This window comes from Thalia democratica, chromosome 5 (assembly GCF_965202585.1).
Source record: "Thalia democratica chromosome 5, ktThaDemo2.hap1.1, whole genome shotgun sequence".
NCBI lineage: Eukaryota > Metazoa > Chordata > Thaliacea > Salpida > Salpidae > Thalia > Thalia democratica.
In genome coordinates, this window is record NC_139169.1 from 72971367 (window position 1) to 72988579 (window position 17213).

The window sequence follows — 17213 nt, forward strand, 5'->3', positions numbered from 1 at the left end:
TTTAGTTCATTAAAGTGGTGCCTGAAGTCATAGCTCTGTCTATATAGTAAATTTCCTTTATTACTAGCGTTTAGTTATTATTGTTAAATACAAATTTTATTATATATAATTAAAAGTTTTAATTGTAGTAAAAACGACTTACTGTGGAGGTAAAATATGTTTACATTTTATATTTTGTTTACTTGTTTTGTTTTAACTCCTTTCTAATCTTTGATCACGTACAAGCTTTATCCTTTTTATGCAAACTACTTACAGAAATTATTTAGTTTTTGTCATGGCCTTCAAGTTTATACAGTTAATTATTTAAAACAAAGTTTTAAATGCAGATTTTATTTCAAATAAAATATGCTGTTTTTTTTTGAGAAGCTTTTGCTGGTGAATTTTAATTAACAACCTAACTATAAAACAGTGTTTTATACTTCAGTGCAATGAAATCTTATTTTTGTTTAGTAAATACTAATTTCATAATAACTTATTTGTATCGAAAATCATAAACATTTACTGATTAAAAATTAAGGTCAACTTAACTGTTGTATACTAAAAACAAAAAGTTGATTAATTATACGTGTATAAAAAACAAAACTAGTTTTCTTCTTACACAAGAAAGCGAACAAAAAAACAAAAAACAAAACAATAAAAAAGAACAGTGAAAACTTTGTTTAATTAATGACTAATGTAATGTTTGAAGTGGAAAGTAAACAAAACGGTTAGGTACTAATTTCATGTTTTTTTGATGAATTAAAATTAGTTTTTGCTTTTATCATAGTTAAGGTTAATTAAAATTAAACAAAGTTAAACATTTGTGACACTTAAACTATAACTACCATGTTTGATTCAGATTTCTTTAAAATAAATTTTACTACAACATAAAAAACAAAAATTACTAACTTTGTTTTAAAACAACATATTTTTATAAGGTTTTTAATTCTAGTTATTATTGAACATACTACTTTAAGTAATTTATGAAGAATATTTTCCCTATAGTAAAAAAGTACTTGAAATTTTGTGAAATAGTCTACTAAATGATAGCTTTACAAATTATCAAGTATACTAAATTTTGATACAAATAATTTAAATGTGTAATAAATAACTTAATTATTTTTTTAAAAGCTTAATTAATATTTTAAGTAAAAGAATAGTATAATTGTGCTCTAAATTGTCTTAATAAATATAAAAAAAAAGTATTTTAGCTCTAATTCAAGAAGTACTTTAATTATCATCAGTTATGTTTATAGTTTTACTTTTCTTCACGCACTTGATTTTTATTAGTTTTGAAAACAATTTGGTTGAAAACGTTTTAGGTATTTTTTGAGGAATTTGACTTGGGTAAAACAGGTTTAAGTTTTACATTTACTAACTATGAAATGTTTGTTTTTATCCACATTATAAAAAGCTTTAGTTATGCATAAATGTTGCTGGATTAAATAATTAACTATTATTTTTAAATTAAACTTATGCAAACAAGAACGTCTACTTTTATATATATTAGTTTGAGCATTGTTCTAATTTCAATTCAACTAAGCTTGTCTTTAATCAACTTTGTAAACTTCAAAAGTACATAGATTTCGTATTATTTTTTAAATATTTTGAAAACGCTTGTTTTATTTAGTTTTTACAAAAGTAATAACTTTATTATTTTAGCTCTAGTCCAAGAAAGACTTCAAGTATAATCAGTTATGTTTGTAGTTATTTTTTTTTTACTTCACGCATTTAATTTTTATTATTTGTAAACCGTTAGTTAAAATAGATAGCTTTGAGAAACTATTTTAGATATTTTTAGTAGAAGTTTAACTAGGGTGAAAATTTAAATTTTTTTATTTTGTATACATGCTGTTTCTTTTTGAAACAGCTGCAGAAATATTTTCTATTGCATAACTATTGCTGCATTAAGGATATTTTACAAATATTTCTTAACTAAATTCTTGTAAATAAGAATTATGATATTTGTGTATACTAGTTAAACTTTTATCTAGCTTCAGTTCACTTTTAACTCCTCTTTTATCATTTGTGGTTCAAGTTCATGTATTACGTAGTTTTTTAAGAGTTTTAAATCATTAGTTTCAAGTACAGTTTTTTTTAAAGTTATTAGTAATTTTTTAAATGAAGAGCTACAGCCTTAGTACAAATATTCAAAGTCTTACAATTGTCATACATTATTTTGTCTTACATTATTATGTCTTACAAACATATGTATTTTAACAAAGTAGCTATTTTTAACAAGTTATTTTAAAAGCAGATGTTTTTTCTTTAGTATATTTTAATTTTAATAAGATGTTGTTAAACAAATTATATTTGAAACAGAACAAACCAAAACAATACGTATTTTAACAAAGTAGCTATTTTTAACAAGTTATTTTAAAAGCAGATGTTTTTTGTCTAGTATATTTTAATTTTAATAAGATGTTGTTAAACAAATTATATTTGAAACAGAACAAACCAAAAAAGTTAAGTTTTTTATTGTTATACATATAACAATAAAAATGTAAGAAGGCAACTTTTATTTGATAAAATATGTTTTTCTTGTGTCTTACTAAGCTTTAATAGATATTAAAAATAAATTTATTTCAAACAAATTTTTCCATCTAATTAGTTAATGATTAATATATATAATATTAATTAGCTTGAAGTAGTTTTTCGACAAGTTTTTTTTAGTTTAAGTTAAACACAAAAATGTTTAAAACAACTTATATTACTAGTTTAGTTGTCTATTACAAACATGCTTAAAGTTTTAATATAAATTTTAAGCATTTAATTTTTTTAAGCTCTAAAGCATTAGTTTAAGTGTCTGACTAACAATTTTCATAACATTTTATTTAAAGTTTGCAAGTAATTAAAGTATTTTATCATTGAAAGAAAAAAATCAAAGTAAGCATATTTAACTTTTTGCAAAAAAAAGTTTGACATAGTTTTTATTATTAGCTTTAAGTCATCAAAATTCTTTATAGCTGTTTTAAACTTTGAAAAATAGCTTGTTTTTATTTAGTAAATTCATTTTAAAACATATTTTAGTTTTAATATTTGGTAGCTGCTATCTCTAAACTTGACAACTCTGTCAACTTTTTTTATATGTCGTCAATATCAATATTTTCTTATCTAAAGTTTAAATATTCTAATAGAATTAACAGTTAGGTTTACAGTTTAAGTGCATACTTTTTGAGACTCAATTTTAAACCTTTTTAAAGCTTTAATAACAGTTTTTTTATTCGTTTTAAGTTTCAAAAGTTATTACTTCACGATTTGTGGAAAAAAATTTAAGAATTCACTAGGCAATTTAAACTTTAATAAAAAAAACTATGATGTTGTAAATAGTTATAGATTAATAAAGGGCTAGTGTGTTTAAATGTTGAATCAAATAGGAATATATTTAATACTTGATAACAAAACTCTTAATTTTATTGCAATTTTGTTAAAGTATAGTTTTTTTAGAATAAAAAAGCTAAACTTTAATAAATAATACTTAATTTTTTTGTCCATGTGTTGTATTAACTTTCTACTGAACAATACTGCTAAAAGCTTTTGTTTTAATTGTGTGGACATTACTTAAGAATTTATTGTTTCTGTTTAGTTTTGTTATGCAATTAACGATTAAAAAATAATAAGGTTAAGTAGCTCTAAGTAGTTATTTGAATATTTGTTAAAAAGTTTTTTTAGTTTAAGTTTAACACAAATATGTTTAGAACAACACATTTATATTTCTAGTTTTAGTTGTCTATTACAAACATGTTTAAAGTTTTAATATAAATTTATATGAGTAAATTTTTTTAAGCTGTAAAGTATAAGTGTCTAACTAACAATTTTTTTCGTATTTATATGATTTCTTTTTTAATTTGCTACTAATTAAAGTATTTTATCCTCAAAAGGAAAAAATTAAAGTAAGCATACTTATATTTTTGCAAAAAAAAGCCATAAACAGTTTCTATTACTAGCTTTTATTTGCTGATAATACTTTTATTATAAAAGTTTTTTAAAGATCACTAAGACTTTGAAAAATACTTAATCTATATTTAACTAATAATTTATACAATACATTTTGGTTACAATGTTTTTTTTACTGCTAGCTCTAAACTTTGATAACTCTATCTTTTCTTAAGTCGTTAACTTTCATGAAATTTTATCAAAAATTAAAAAGCACTAAAATTAACATTAAAATTTAAATTTAAAGTTTAAGTGCATAATTTAACGAGGCTGACTTTTAAGCTTCGTAAAGTATAAACATCCGTTTCAAATCTTTTAAAACTATTGTTTTCAAGATTTTGTAGAAAACATCCAAGTTTGTGCAAAACTAGTTTAAGTCTTTTTGTTACAAAAGTTATTGTAAAAAGACTTAATGTTCTTTTAGGACAAAGAACTGAAAACATAAGTTGTTTTGTTCAAGTTTTAAATAGGTTTTCGAAAATCTGGTCATTATTTTACTAAGCGAACCTATGCAGCACAGAATGGTGTTTCCAAAAATTATACTAGCTAATGCCTGTTAATTTGCTGAGAAAGAATCTTCATTGAGGAAGTGTCAAGTTGAAAATACTATAGCGCCACAATTTAAACGTAGAATGTATTAAAAAACTTTAGAAATAGTTTGTTTGTTCATAAGATAAGAAAGCTTTATTATGCGGAATTTTCTTTTTATTTGATATTCAAAGAAAAGAGTGTTGAAATATTTTTGCACTTCTAAAAATTTTCTTTTAGGTAAAGTTTGATTATAAAAAATCGATCGTCAGACCACAAGTCTCGAATCGGTATGATCAAGCTTTATGTTAATTTTAGCTTGTCTCACGGCAAATAAAAGTCCAGGCTTCGACTCTGTAGACTTTCACCAATGTATTATTGTTCTTTTTTTGACAAAATATTTTTGTTTTCTTAAACAAATAATTCTAAATTTCATTTACTAACTGATGTGCATGTATAATTCACTAACATGATAAACATTTTGTAGCTGGTTGTAGAACGAATTGCTAAACTTGCTTTAAGTCATGTTTAGGAATACTTTTGCGAGTATCTTCGAAACTTAGCACCTATTACGACTCTTAACAATTATAAAAGCTTTATAACTTTAGACGTTCGTAATAGAAACTTATATTTATCCATTAAAGCGCAGTAAACAACTGCATTTACCTTTTTGCTTGAAAGTTAATACCAAATAAAACTTTTTGAACATTACCTTAAAACTGTTTTCAAAGAATAGTTTAAACAAACAGATAATAAACTTCAGCTTAAAATAGAAACAAACACAAATGCTGAAGAAAGTTTTCGGCATCTTAGCGGTGGTGGGATTTTTGGCGGGAACAGGAATTGCGTGCTACTTCATATTCTCGCAGGACCAAAATGGCCAACGCGACCAGAGTCCCCAGAGCACCTGGGACCAGGGTGTGGGGAGAATTTTGCCTGTGACGTCATACACCACTAGCAACCTGACCGAGCTGAAGATGCTGTCGAAAGAAGAAAAGGACAAAATAGTCGAAATTATCATCACAGGGTTTGCTGATTTTTTTTTTTTTAATATATATAAAACTCTAAGCCGATTTTCTTTTTGGTTTAGTTTATGTTACCAAAAATAGTTTATTTAGCTTATTTCCATTTAATATTGTAATAAAGTATTTATTCTAAACATTTATTCTTAATATTTATCTTAATATTTATTTATACTAATAGAATACTTTATTTCACGATCTATATTGTTTAATATTTGTTATTAGAACATGTTTGTTTTCAAACAAGTTAACATACAAATACATAGTGATCAAATTAAGGTACTTTCATACTTTTCATTTGTATCAAAGTTATGAAATATAATTTTAATAAATAAATATTTTTTTTTTAACGATAAGCATTATGATATCCAAAATAACTTTTGAAATTAAAAAAGAAAACGGTAAAACTAAGCTAACTTGACTCAATACTAGTTTACAATTAATTTTTGATTTGTCAAAACGATTTAAATTCTACTTAAATTTAAATGTATATTTGATTTAATTTCGATTTGTTAAAATAGAATTATAATTATTGTTCATCGCTTAAAATAGATTTAATTGATACAACATAGTTCTATACCTATGTTATCTGAAAATTGTGTTTATATTTTTATCTTATCTGGGAGTAAATTTAGAGCATTTCACATTTAATGATTAATGTATAAACAAAACAAATATTTTTTCGTATTGAAGATTAATTTTATTGTTTTAACTTCGTTTAAATCTAGAAGTAATAAGTGAAACATTTTTTTATAATAATATATTTTAATTATCTTAAATAATAAAAGAAGTAGTGTAATTTATGAACTAGTTTTCTTTATTTTTTTATAAACTTAGAAAGAGTTAAGTATATTAATTCTAGTCAACTAAAAAATCATTAAAAAAAAAAATTGCATATGTTGAATCTATTGCATAAAAATCCAAACTCTAAAAAATAATATCAAAATACTTTAAAGTTAAATTAATACTGAAAAACCTAACTAGCTATTCATTATGTTTTATTTTGATTAAGGTTTGCTTTACTTAAGTAGAGGGTAAACTTTGACCATACAAACTTACGCTATAGTTTAGCTAAACTTGATATAAAATTACTTGTGCGGTTAAGTTACACTTCCTTTGAGTCATTTCGCGCCTTTAGTTTGATTATAAACAGCCATGTTTTACTAAAGCGATTTATTGTTTGGTTTTAAGAAAAAAAATCTAAAAATAAGAGAAAGTAAAAGTACGATTGTTTGAAACCAGCATGTTTTATCGATTTAATTAATAAAATAAGTAAAATATTTCTATTTTGTAAAGTACTAAAAATAAAAGCGAGTAACAAGTACTATTATGAAAAAATTAAACGTTTTTTTAAACAAAAATAGACATGTTGTAAATTATTTTATTGTATCGTTGAGTGTATTGATTTTAAAGTCAATATGGTTTGTTTAAATTGTTGATTGAGAACAAAAAAAAATTAAATGACAAGTATTTGTTTTAAGATAATATTTTTTTACTCTAAAGCACTAAAATTGTAAACCTTAAAACAAAACTTTGATTTTTAAGAATTTACTTCTACTTTTTTAAAGAAATTAAACAAATAAGAAATTACTTCAGTCGCTTAATATTTTGAAGTAGAAGGTAATAAAAATAAAAAAATCAATAGTTTACTAAAATTTTTAATCTTCTGTATTTTTTAAATTGTACTTTACTTTAAATACCTCAGACTATTTTAGCAATATGTTTTTTTAAACAAGTTTCCCTTAATTTAAATTACTTGAAATAAAAAGCTTAAGTTTTTAATTCCCAAACATGCTCAAAGGAAGGCCGATCTACGAAACTTAAAGTTTGAATCAGACTATTAAACACGTTTCTTACGTTTATTTCTTTATTTGAAGTAGTAAAATGTTTTACGATAAATTTCAAAAACTTTATCCACTTAACAACTTTGGAGTTTTGTTTCATTTATGAACATTGAAAAGTTTATTTTTATAGTTTAACGTAATTGAATACTCTAGTTTTTACAATTAACCATTTCAGTAACAGCTATTCTTTTAAGTTATTTTATTTTTACTTATAGGTTAAAAGTAAAAAAACAAATAATGTTTTGAAGAAATATGTGATGAAATGTTTGTTTAATCTTTGTTCGGATATAAAACTGCAAATGCATTGCTTAATACTTTTCAAGATTGTAAATCAACAAAGTTTTGTAAACGCTAGAGAAAACCCATTTTTCTAAAAATTGTAAGCAATTTATGATATCAAAAAAAAAATTCTTTTGGATTTCTTACACTAAAAAAAGTAACTCTTTAATGCTTTTAGTAAAATAAATATTTTCATCATGATTTTTTATTTATTTTAACTATATTTATAGTAACTTTGTATGTGCAATGTTGTGAGTATATACACATGGTGCATTTGTTTAACTTTTGGTATAATATTTATAAATGTTTAAAATTTTAAATGTATCAAAATGTAATTGTTGCGTAACGTTAGCCTTTTTTGTCATTTAGCACGTAATTAATACAATGCTTTACTATCTTTTAAGCACAAAGTTTACAACAAAAAATACTTTAATAATGTTACGATATACTATTAAAAAACTTTATTTTGAAAAATTTACGTTTACTAGTGTTTTATGCATTAGCTGTTTAAGTTTATGGTAATTTAAAAGAGTTTTGAAATAAAAAAAAAGAATAATGAAGCTAATTTTAAAGACAGATAATAATTGCACTATCATTAAGTTGTAATGATTAAATTATTTAAACTTGTTTTAGTAAATTAAGACCTTCGGTTTTAATTTAAAAAACGTATTTAAGAGACTTTGAACTAGTAGAAAACTGTAGATGTTGTTTAGCGTAAGCCTCTTTTTTTTTGTTTCTACACATTAAATTTAATTTTTAAATTTTAAAACGCACAGTAACGAGCATGTAGTATAATACTTCAAAGTTAAAACTTAAACTCAGATTTAGAAAATTGTATTTGAAAAAAAAACTTGGGACTTATATTTATAAACTTTGTAATAGTAACAAATAAAAATTTTAAAAACATAAAACTTGTCTGTGCTTGATTTATGATGTCAAAAACCAGTATTTATGTGAGATAATATGAGCTTTATAAATGCCGATAAATACAAATACGACATAAACCATTATTTAAACATCAATGAAAGCTTTAAGTTATACTTTTTTAATGACTACAAATTACAAGTAAACATAGAATAACAAGTTCTTTAGGTTTTATAACCAACAAAAACGATTTGAAACTATAATTCGGTTCTTTCATCAGTGTTAATAAAAAATACTTTTTTGTTAATGTTTAACAACTGTTTACAAAAAAAAACATGTTGCAATACATTAGCAACTACAAAAAATAGTATAGAAAACTGTTCTAAATGAAACTATAATTAACTATTAAGAGTATTAGTTTTTTGTTTTTACAATGTTAAGTAATAGCTAGGTACTTAGCTGACTTTTTTGTTAATGATTTTGTTGCAACAATATTTTAAACGACAAAACAGTTTCTTAAAACAAATTTAAATAACAATCAATATAAATGAAAGGTAGTTTAGAAAATAAGTAACAGTGTAAATGAATGATTTAAATCATTTTGTACTGAAATTACTTTTTTTTCTGAAAATAACTGTAGCAAAGATTCCCATAACATTTTGTTTTTATTATTTTAAAGCGATTAGAAATTCAGTCCGAGGTACATAAAAAAACTTTAAGAAACGAACCAACAAAATTTAATATTCTAAGTCACTTAAAATAAAGACTTTGGTAGACTGTTACAACAACTTTTATTGTCTTTTATAATTCTTTTTAAATAAACAACATGTATTACATTTAAAAAAACAATAAGAACTACTTTTTATTGAGATTAACAAGTTTATATATTCAAGCAATTTTTTTAATACCCTAATTGAAATTATTTATAACACTTAAAAATAAATGTTCAGAAATTTTTTTTATGGCAAATTTATATTTTCAAGTAGTCTTTTTTATATAGAAACAAAAAGTTTACATTTCTATATTAATACTTGAACTGAAATTATTTATAATACTTGAAAAAACATATTCAGAACAACTGACTACGGAGAGTATGAGTATGTGGATGATTACGATTACGATACTGATTGGACACTGCCGAAGGATACTTTTGAAGGGTTCGACAACCTGAAAACCGTGAAAATGATAAACACCCTTTGCAACCTGATTGAAAATGGAACCTTTGACAATCTGAACATCGAAGAGTGAGTAACTGATATGCTTTTACATGGTTATAGTCGATGCTAGTTATGATTGTTCGTTTTGTTATCGTAAGATGGATTTTAACTAACGTATTAGCCATTGGTATGTTTTAAACTACATGCGTTGTCTAACTTAGTTATCTCTTTTAAAACTAAAAATAATTTTTAAATAAAAAATCATGAAAATGTTATAAAGATTGCAGTAAACTTACTCAAAAATAGTTTTGCTGCTACTAAAAAAGGGTCTTTCAATTTAAAAGCAATCTTAAAAAACATTAACAAATTAAAAAACACATTGGTCTTGTACCCGTAGAAAAGTCAAAGTGATTAAGTTTGTGTATGAGTTTTAAACTGCAACTAAAAAATCTCACAGGTTGGTCTTCGCTCGGAACAGTATTGTTAACCTCTGTTATTAAAAAACATTAACAAATTGAAAAAATAAACATTGATCTTGAACCTGTGTAAAAACAAAAATAACAAAGCTGTAATTTTTTAGACGTTAGAAGACCGTTTGTTTGTGATTTTTAAAGTGCAACTAAAATTTCGCAGGTTGGTCTTCGCTCGGAACAGTTTTTGGGAGGTGGATCACGCGATACGAAACATTACGACTCTGCAGCGCCTCACAATGGACGACAACGCGCTCACCTCGTACCCCGAGAGCCTAGAGTTCCTGGTCGGCTACCCGAACTTGAAGTACCTGGCGCTGATCGGAATGGAGATCAACAGGTTCCCTCGCTTGCCCGAAAGCATAGACCACCTGGTTTGGAGAGGTAAGTGTACGCAAGGCCACACGTATATGATTAAATTGATATTACAATAAATTTTCAAAGTGCTGTTAAAATTAGCTAATTAACTTTTAGAAACATCATTATATAAAATTGTGTTTATAATATTATTAAGAAACAAAAAGAGCATCACTCACTTTGTCTAAAATAAACTTTATTATGATGTTTCATTTCAGGCCTGTCAAAACCCCCGCCCGTTCTAACCTACCTGAAGAACTTACACACGGCGGATTTTTCCGGCATGTCCGCGGTTTTCGCGAGTCTGAACAAGCACAACCTCCCGCAGTCGGTTAAAAACCTCGTCGTGAGGGACACCGGGTTCGCCAACGGCAAAACCAACTTCTCCACCGCCTTCCTGGGCCTCAAAAACCTGGAGACCCTGGACCTTTCTACCAGCAGGGAGCTGACTGCAATAGACTCCGAGTTTCCAAACTCGAGAAGCTTGAAAAAGCTGAAGGTCTTGGATTTGAGCAACAGTCCCATTGAAAAGCTGTCAAAGAAAACTTTTAAACACTTGAAGAGCCTGGAAGTCATCGGTCTCCACGGCATGAGTTTGAAGTACGTTGATCCGAGCTGGTTCAAGCACAACAAGATGCTGCAGACTCTGAGGATATCCGGCAACCCGTTCGACTGCAACGAGAAGTTTCGTGAGGCTTTGGACGGATTCAAGAAGGAAAAGTACGTACTCGAAGACGCTACGACAGAGTTTCCGAGGTAAGATTTGGTTATCAGTTGTGTTAGAGGGGAAATAAAGTTGAAAAAGTATCTTATTAAGTGTGTGTAGTAAAGTACGAAAATTTGTCCTTTATTGATTAGTTTGAAAATTTTTTAGAAATGTTACTAACTCAAAGTAATTTTTTATACATTTAATTTTTAATTAAAGTTTCTTTAAAAAGTGTGCTTCTAGTCAAACTTAGGTAATTTTTAAAGATTTTACATCAGTATTTTTAACTTAAACTAAAACTTGAGAAAAGTTTCTTATATATTTAATAGCCTTAAACTTGTAACTGACTATTTTTCATTAGATTCATACCTGAAGGCGAGTACGAAACTTTCTTTTGTACAAAACAAAAAGTAGTTCATCATGGCCACCATCATCATCATCATGATCATAAAAAGCATGAAGAAAACGAAGCTGAAGATCATGACCATCATGATCATCCTGAGGATGAAAAACCAGAACATGACCACCATGACCATTCTGAGCATGAAAAAGAGCAGCATGACCATCATGATCATTCTGAGCATGAAAAAGAAGAACATGATCACCATGATCATCCTGAGGATGAAAAAGTACATGACCACCATAATCATTCTGATGATGAAAAAGAAGAACATGACCACCATCATCAGAATGATGATGAAAAACCAGAACATGACCACCATGATCATTCTGAGGATGAAAAACCAGAAGCTGACCACCATCATGATCATTCTAAAGATGAAAAACCAGAACCTGACCACCATGATCATGAGGAAAATGATCATTTAGAAAACAAGTCAAAAAGTGAAGATTTGAACCATGAACACTCCAATCAAGAAGATCATGATGTTGACAAAAGTAAAGGCGATCATTCAGACCATGATAACAACAACTAGATATTACGATATCGAGTCTCACACAGAACTTGATTATCTGACCATGTGGTTATAAAAATCAAACGTGGGTAGGCTTAAGTACAAACATTATATTTACTAGTAATTATTTTAAAAAGTAACTGTAAAGTATTAATAATCATAACTATTTTTAGGCTAAATTTTTACCTGTAAATCCGTCGATTATAGTTAAAATTTTATTATGTTTTTGTATTTTGCTTTTTGTAGCTTTTAGATTCCTTTTGTTGTTTTAGTAAAATGACTTGAATAAATTATTAAAAATTTTTTAAGAGAACCTAAATTTACAATTTAGTTATATTGTTATAAATTGTTTTTTAAGTTAAAACAACTATGATCAGTTTACAAACTAAAATCTACACTTATGTTCTTTTTTTATTAAGAAATTTCAAAAATAACACTGTTATTTCTAATATAGCTCTTAATAGTTTTAGATATCATTCTTTATGGTACAAAAGTGTATTTTTAACATAATAAAAGTTATGTAGTCAACAAGAGTTTTTCGAAACTTTATAGTTTATTGTACTAGTTGAAAAAAAGTTATTCCTTTTGTTATTATCATAGTAGTTAATTTTGTTTAATTAATAGTAGAATAATGAAATAACAATTTACATAAAGTTTTATTTTTAATAAGCTTTGAGAAAACGCAGTCAATAGTTTCAAATTTAAAATTTATTTTCAACAACATTCAATACTTAACAGACTTCAAATATAAAAAACACTTTTTTAATGATATTTTCACCCATTATTACGTTCAATCAAAACTAACTATAATAACTTAAAACACCGATAAGTTGAAGCCTTTTATTATCAAATTTATAATGCTTAGTTATAACTTAGTGACTTTATTGAAAATTTATAAACTTTAATTTATAGGTATTGAAAAAATCTCTTTCATTTCTAAATATCAACGAAAAACTAAAAATACTTATGATGTTTAGAAAATGTTTATGGAAAAAATTCTATGAAATACTCTCATATGAGTTTAGTAAGATAAGCTTATTTATTTTAAAAATAAACGTTTTTAGCTGTATAAACAAGTATTGAGATAAAATATGCAACGAACTTCTATTATCAAACTATTCTAAAAGGTGTTTATCTACATACAAAAAGTATTTAAAGCTTAAAAACAGAAAAACTTGTAATTAAAAAGGAACTTCTTAAGGTGTTGTATAATACAATGTATTATTATACTCTAAAAAGAACTAAGTATAAAAATTAAAGCTGTTTATAATACACTTTGAAAAAAAACAAAACTTAAATGTTTAATAATTCAAAACTTTATAGTTTTATGTAATATAAACTTTGTTAACAATAAAGAGTTTGAAGTACAATTGTTGCTAAAAGTTTATATCATAGAAGTGATCATGTATTAGTCATAGTTCAATTCTAATTGCTACATTGCAAAATTTCCAACGAACTTCCATTTACGTGCCTACAATAATTGAACTTAAAAAATAAGTCGTCATAAATTTAGCTTCTCTATTTATAGCATTTCTAAAACACTTTTGCAATGAAAATGCAAGTATGTTTATTTTATTTTTTAGAGTCGTACTTTACAAAACTGTTCATTTGTAAGTATAGCTGATGCATTAAGTGTCAAAAGTAGCAACAGACTAATTACACAACAATTCTATTATTTTTAGCCTCAGAAAAACGCCAACATAAGTAGTTTTAAGAACATGAACAGTACTTATGTTTTCTTCGTTAAGAATCGCATATTAGCTTTTTTTTTTCAATGATAAAGTTTTTATTTAAACAGTATTTAGTTCTTGTAAGTTTTTTGGTTTAAAGTCAAACAATTACCACTTTCATTGTAATCTATTGTCTGCTATAAACATCTTTCATTTAAACTTGAATTATTTGCAACTTTTTAATTGGATTTTTGGCACATTTCAAGTATAGCTTTAAAAATACTGATGTGTAAATTGTTTTCTCTATAACAAAGGGTATCACTCGTTTGTTGTATCTTGATTTTCTAAAGTAGCCTTTAATAAATGAATATTAACTATATGAGTAATGAGTCTGAATAATAATGGTAAAACTTATTGCTGCAGTTTCCTAGATCTTACCATTAAACAGTCTACCCACTTGCACCAGAAGCGTATAGTAAAAAGTCTGGTCTTTGATAGTCCACCAGACTAAACCGAATCTTTGGAAGTTAAACAACTACATATATTGTTTTCTCTTACACTAATTAATATGAACGTTATTACCAAAAGTGTGTCTTCTGTAAATTAGCAGTCGTAGTCGACAATAAATTTTAAATTGAGCAAAAATATGATGGTAGTGTTAGAAACTTGATGAATCAATTTGAAACTAACAAAAATCTATGAGAATAGTCAGTAGAAGTTTATTAATAACTGGTCAGGTTTACTCTAAGAAGTTTGTTTTTATTTGAAAACGACATATGGCATATTTTTTTCTTTTTAGTCTTTTACTTGATAAATATCCATAACGAGTTTTTTTTAGTTTAGCATAAGTATGAACAACATTTTACTTAGTTTGCATAAACAAACAATAAATTATTGATTAATGTATTATTTACTGTTTAACAGTGTTTTACTCAAAAAACCTTTTAAACTTTACTCAATTTTTTGTAATGTTACAAGTCTTCAAAAGTGATACAAAAAGTTAATCTAAGTCAACAAAAACTATTAAAGTTAAATTTAGTTAACATAGTTTTTTAAGTAAAGAATCTTATTTAAATCAAACTTTAATAGTTTTCAAAAAGAAAACATCTGTAAAAGATACAACGTTTACAATTACTTATTGTTTAAAACTTAGTCTAGTTTTAATCATAGTTAAATAAATTAATTCTTATACTTTTTGTTTCGTTTTTAGTCTGTAAAGTTTTTTTTTCTAGCTAGTGAAACATCTAAAATCTTATATGTGATTCAAAAGTAGAAACTTTTTTTTTCTTACAACCAATTTTTTAATGCAAAACTAAAAAAACCAAGACAAAAAAGTTTAAAATTGACTAATTAAAACTGCTAGTTTTTAGTAGTTTTAAAAATTTTTAAATCACAAATTGTACTTGTTAAATTTACAAAAGTGTTAAATTTGGTAGGTATAAATTAAATGAGCACGAACGAATAACATTTATACGACTTTTAACTACATGTTACACAAATAAAAAACTTATTTGGGCAACAAAAAACTTTCAAACTGTAATTTTAGTTTATTTAAATCGTCAAAGTGATCAAAAAAATAAATTATTATTGCGTGAAAAAGATAGTGTTAAATAAAGAGACCGTTTATTTAATTAAATTTTAGTTCTATTGAAATAAGGCAAAATTACAACACAGCACGCACAATACCAACTTTTCAAAAATATTCAGTTTTCAAATTATAGCCCTTAGTTTGAACCATAGTATTTCAAACCTACTGTATAATTTCGGACTTTTTAACTAGACCTTGACTTTACTTAAAAGGTATGATACTTGAAATATAAAGAACCAAGTAAGTTAACGTGTTCTTTATATTTCAAGTATCATACCGCTTAATTAAACATTTGAGATTAATGCTCTAAAAAATGTGTGTTGGCACTGACCGCACTATTTGATCATTATAATTATTATTAAATTTTAGTTTGCATCTCTTTATGTTAACAGAATAATATTAGAACAACTTACCTAATGAAAATAAAGGATTTATTTTTACATTTTTACTATGTTTTAGAGTATATTGCAAGAGAAAGATAAATACTTGTTTAGAAATGATTTTGTAAAGAAGTTGATAAAAGATACAAAAAAATAACAATACTGTAACTCAAAAGATTGTTTAAATATTTTCAATAAAAAAAACCATACACAAATATTTAATAACTTATGTGCTCGTAATATAATTTTGTAAAGTTTTAAAATATAATTGTATTGGTTTTAGATGAGGTTGTACAAAACTAGTGGTAACATTATAGTTTTTTCTATAAACGCATTTTTATACTTTAAAAGAAAGTTTAATAAAAAACAAACTCAAAGCAAACTTAAAAAATCTTTAAGTAGATTTAAAATTGAAATTTAATTTATATTTAAGAATAAGTGTGTAAGTAACTAAAAGAACATTTTTAAAAGTAAAAATTTAAAAAGTACACACAGCAAATAAAGACCTTGTTTTAACTAAAACACTCATTTATCTATTCTAATTAAACTTATATGATTTTTTAATAAGTGATGACAGATTGTTTTAAAAAGAAGTTTTATCAATCAATTGATTTTGAAATTAATTTGAAATTATTTTCATAGTATACAGCATAGCTTTTGACAGTTTTTACGAAATTTTGCCACATTAAAGCTATTTTTTTGACTAAAATTTTGAATGTTGTCAAATGTGATAAAGTTCTTATATTATAAGCATTTCTGCAACTTTAGATACTTTCTAGTAGAATTTGCTTTTTCTTTAAAAGTGTTATATTTTGTATACAGTAAACTTTTTCTAACAGTTTTGTTATTTTTAGAAACCAACATTTGAAATTCACAAATGCTAGCAACGTTTTAGATTCAATTTAGTAATCCTAATGTATGAAAAGCTATAAGATTAGCTGTATATACTTAAACGCATTTATCTCTTTAAGCTAAACTTTTTATTTAATTGGTATTTGCATTGAAGTTGTTTTTATATCTAAAATTACCAGCTCTCAAAAACTTCAACTGTTTTGTTTCACTTTAAAAGTGTCTCAAAAATCAATGATTAACAACTGAGAATTATTGCAAATTCCATTGTTTGCGAAGTGTTTAACTAAACGAAAAGTAAAAATATTTGTTCAAAATTTAAGCAACCTACTTGAATGAACTCGTACCAGTTAGCGGTTTCTTTAGATTTATTTTAGTCTAAAATTAAAATGCACTTTGCTTTAACATACTATTAAAGCCGAAAACATTGTTCAGAGGTATTATGATTATTAAAAGAACTAATTTGAACCATTCTATTGTAATTAAATATGACACAAAAACAACAAAGAGTACAATCGGTTTAACAAATAAAACAAGACACAAAGAAATAAACAAGACAAATTGAAGAAAGTAAGTAAAATACACTTCAAGTTTGAAGTTTGTTTGAAGTTACTACGAAAAGGTTAACTATAATTTTTTCTTGAGCTATTATTATTATTATTATTATTGA

General features: G+C 25.2%; 1 protein-coding gene across 1 annotated transcript; it reads left to right on the forward strand.

Moving 5' to 3' along the window:
• Positions 1–5202: 5202 nt before the first annotated feature.
• Positions 5203–12480, forward strand: LOC145835907 (uncharacterized). Its single transcript, XM_082943661.1, has 5 exons — positions 5203–5470; positions 9526–9696; positions 10243–10463; positions 10655–11192; positions 11504–12480. The coding sequence occupies exons 1-5, from the start codon at positions 5229–5231 to the stop codon at positions 12075–12077; spliced, it is 1746 nt and encodes a 581-aa protein (XP_082799787.1). The 5' UTR covers positions 5203–5228; the 3' UTR covers positions 12078–12480.
• Positions 12481–17213: the final 4733 nt, after the last annotated feature.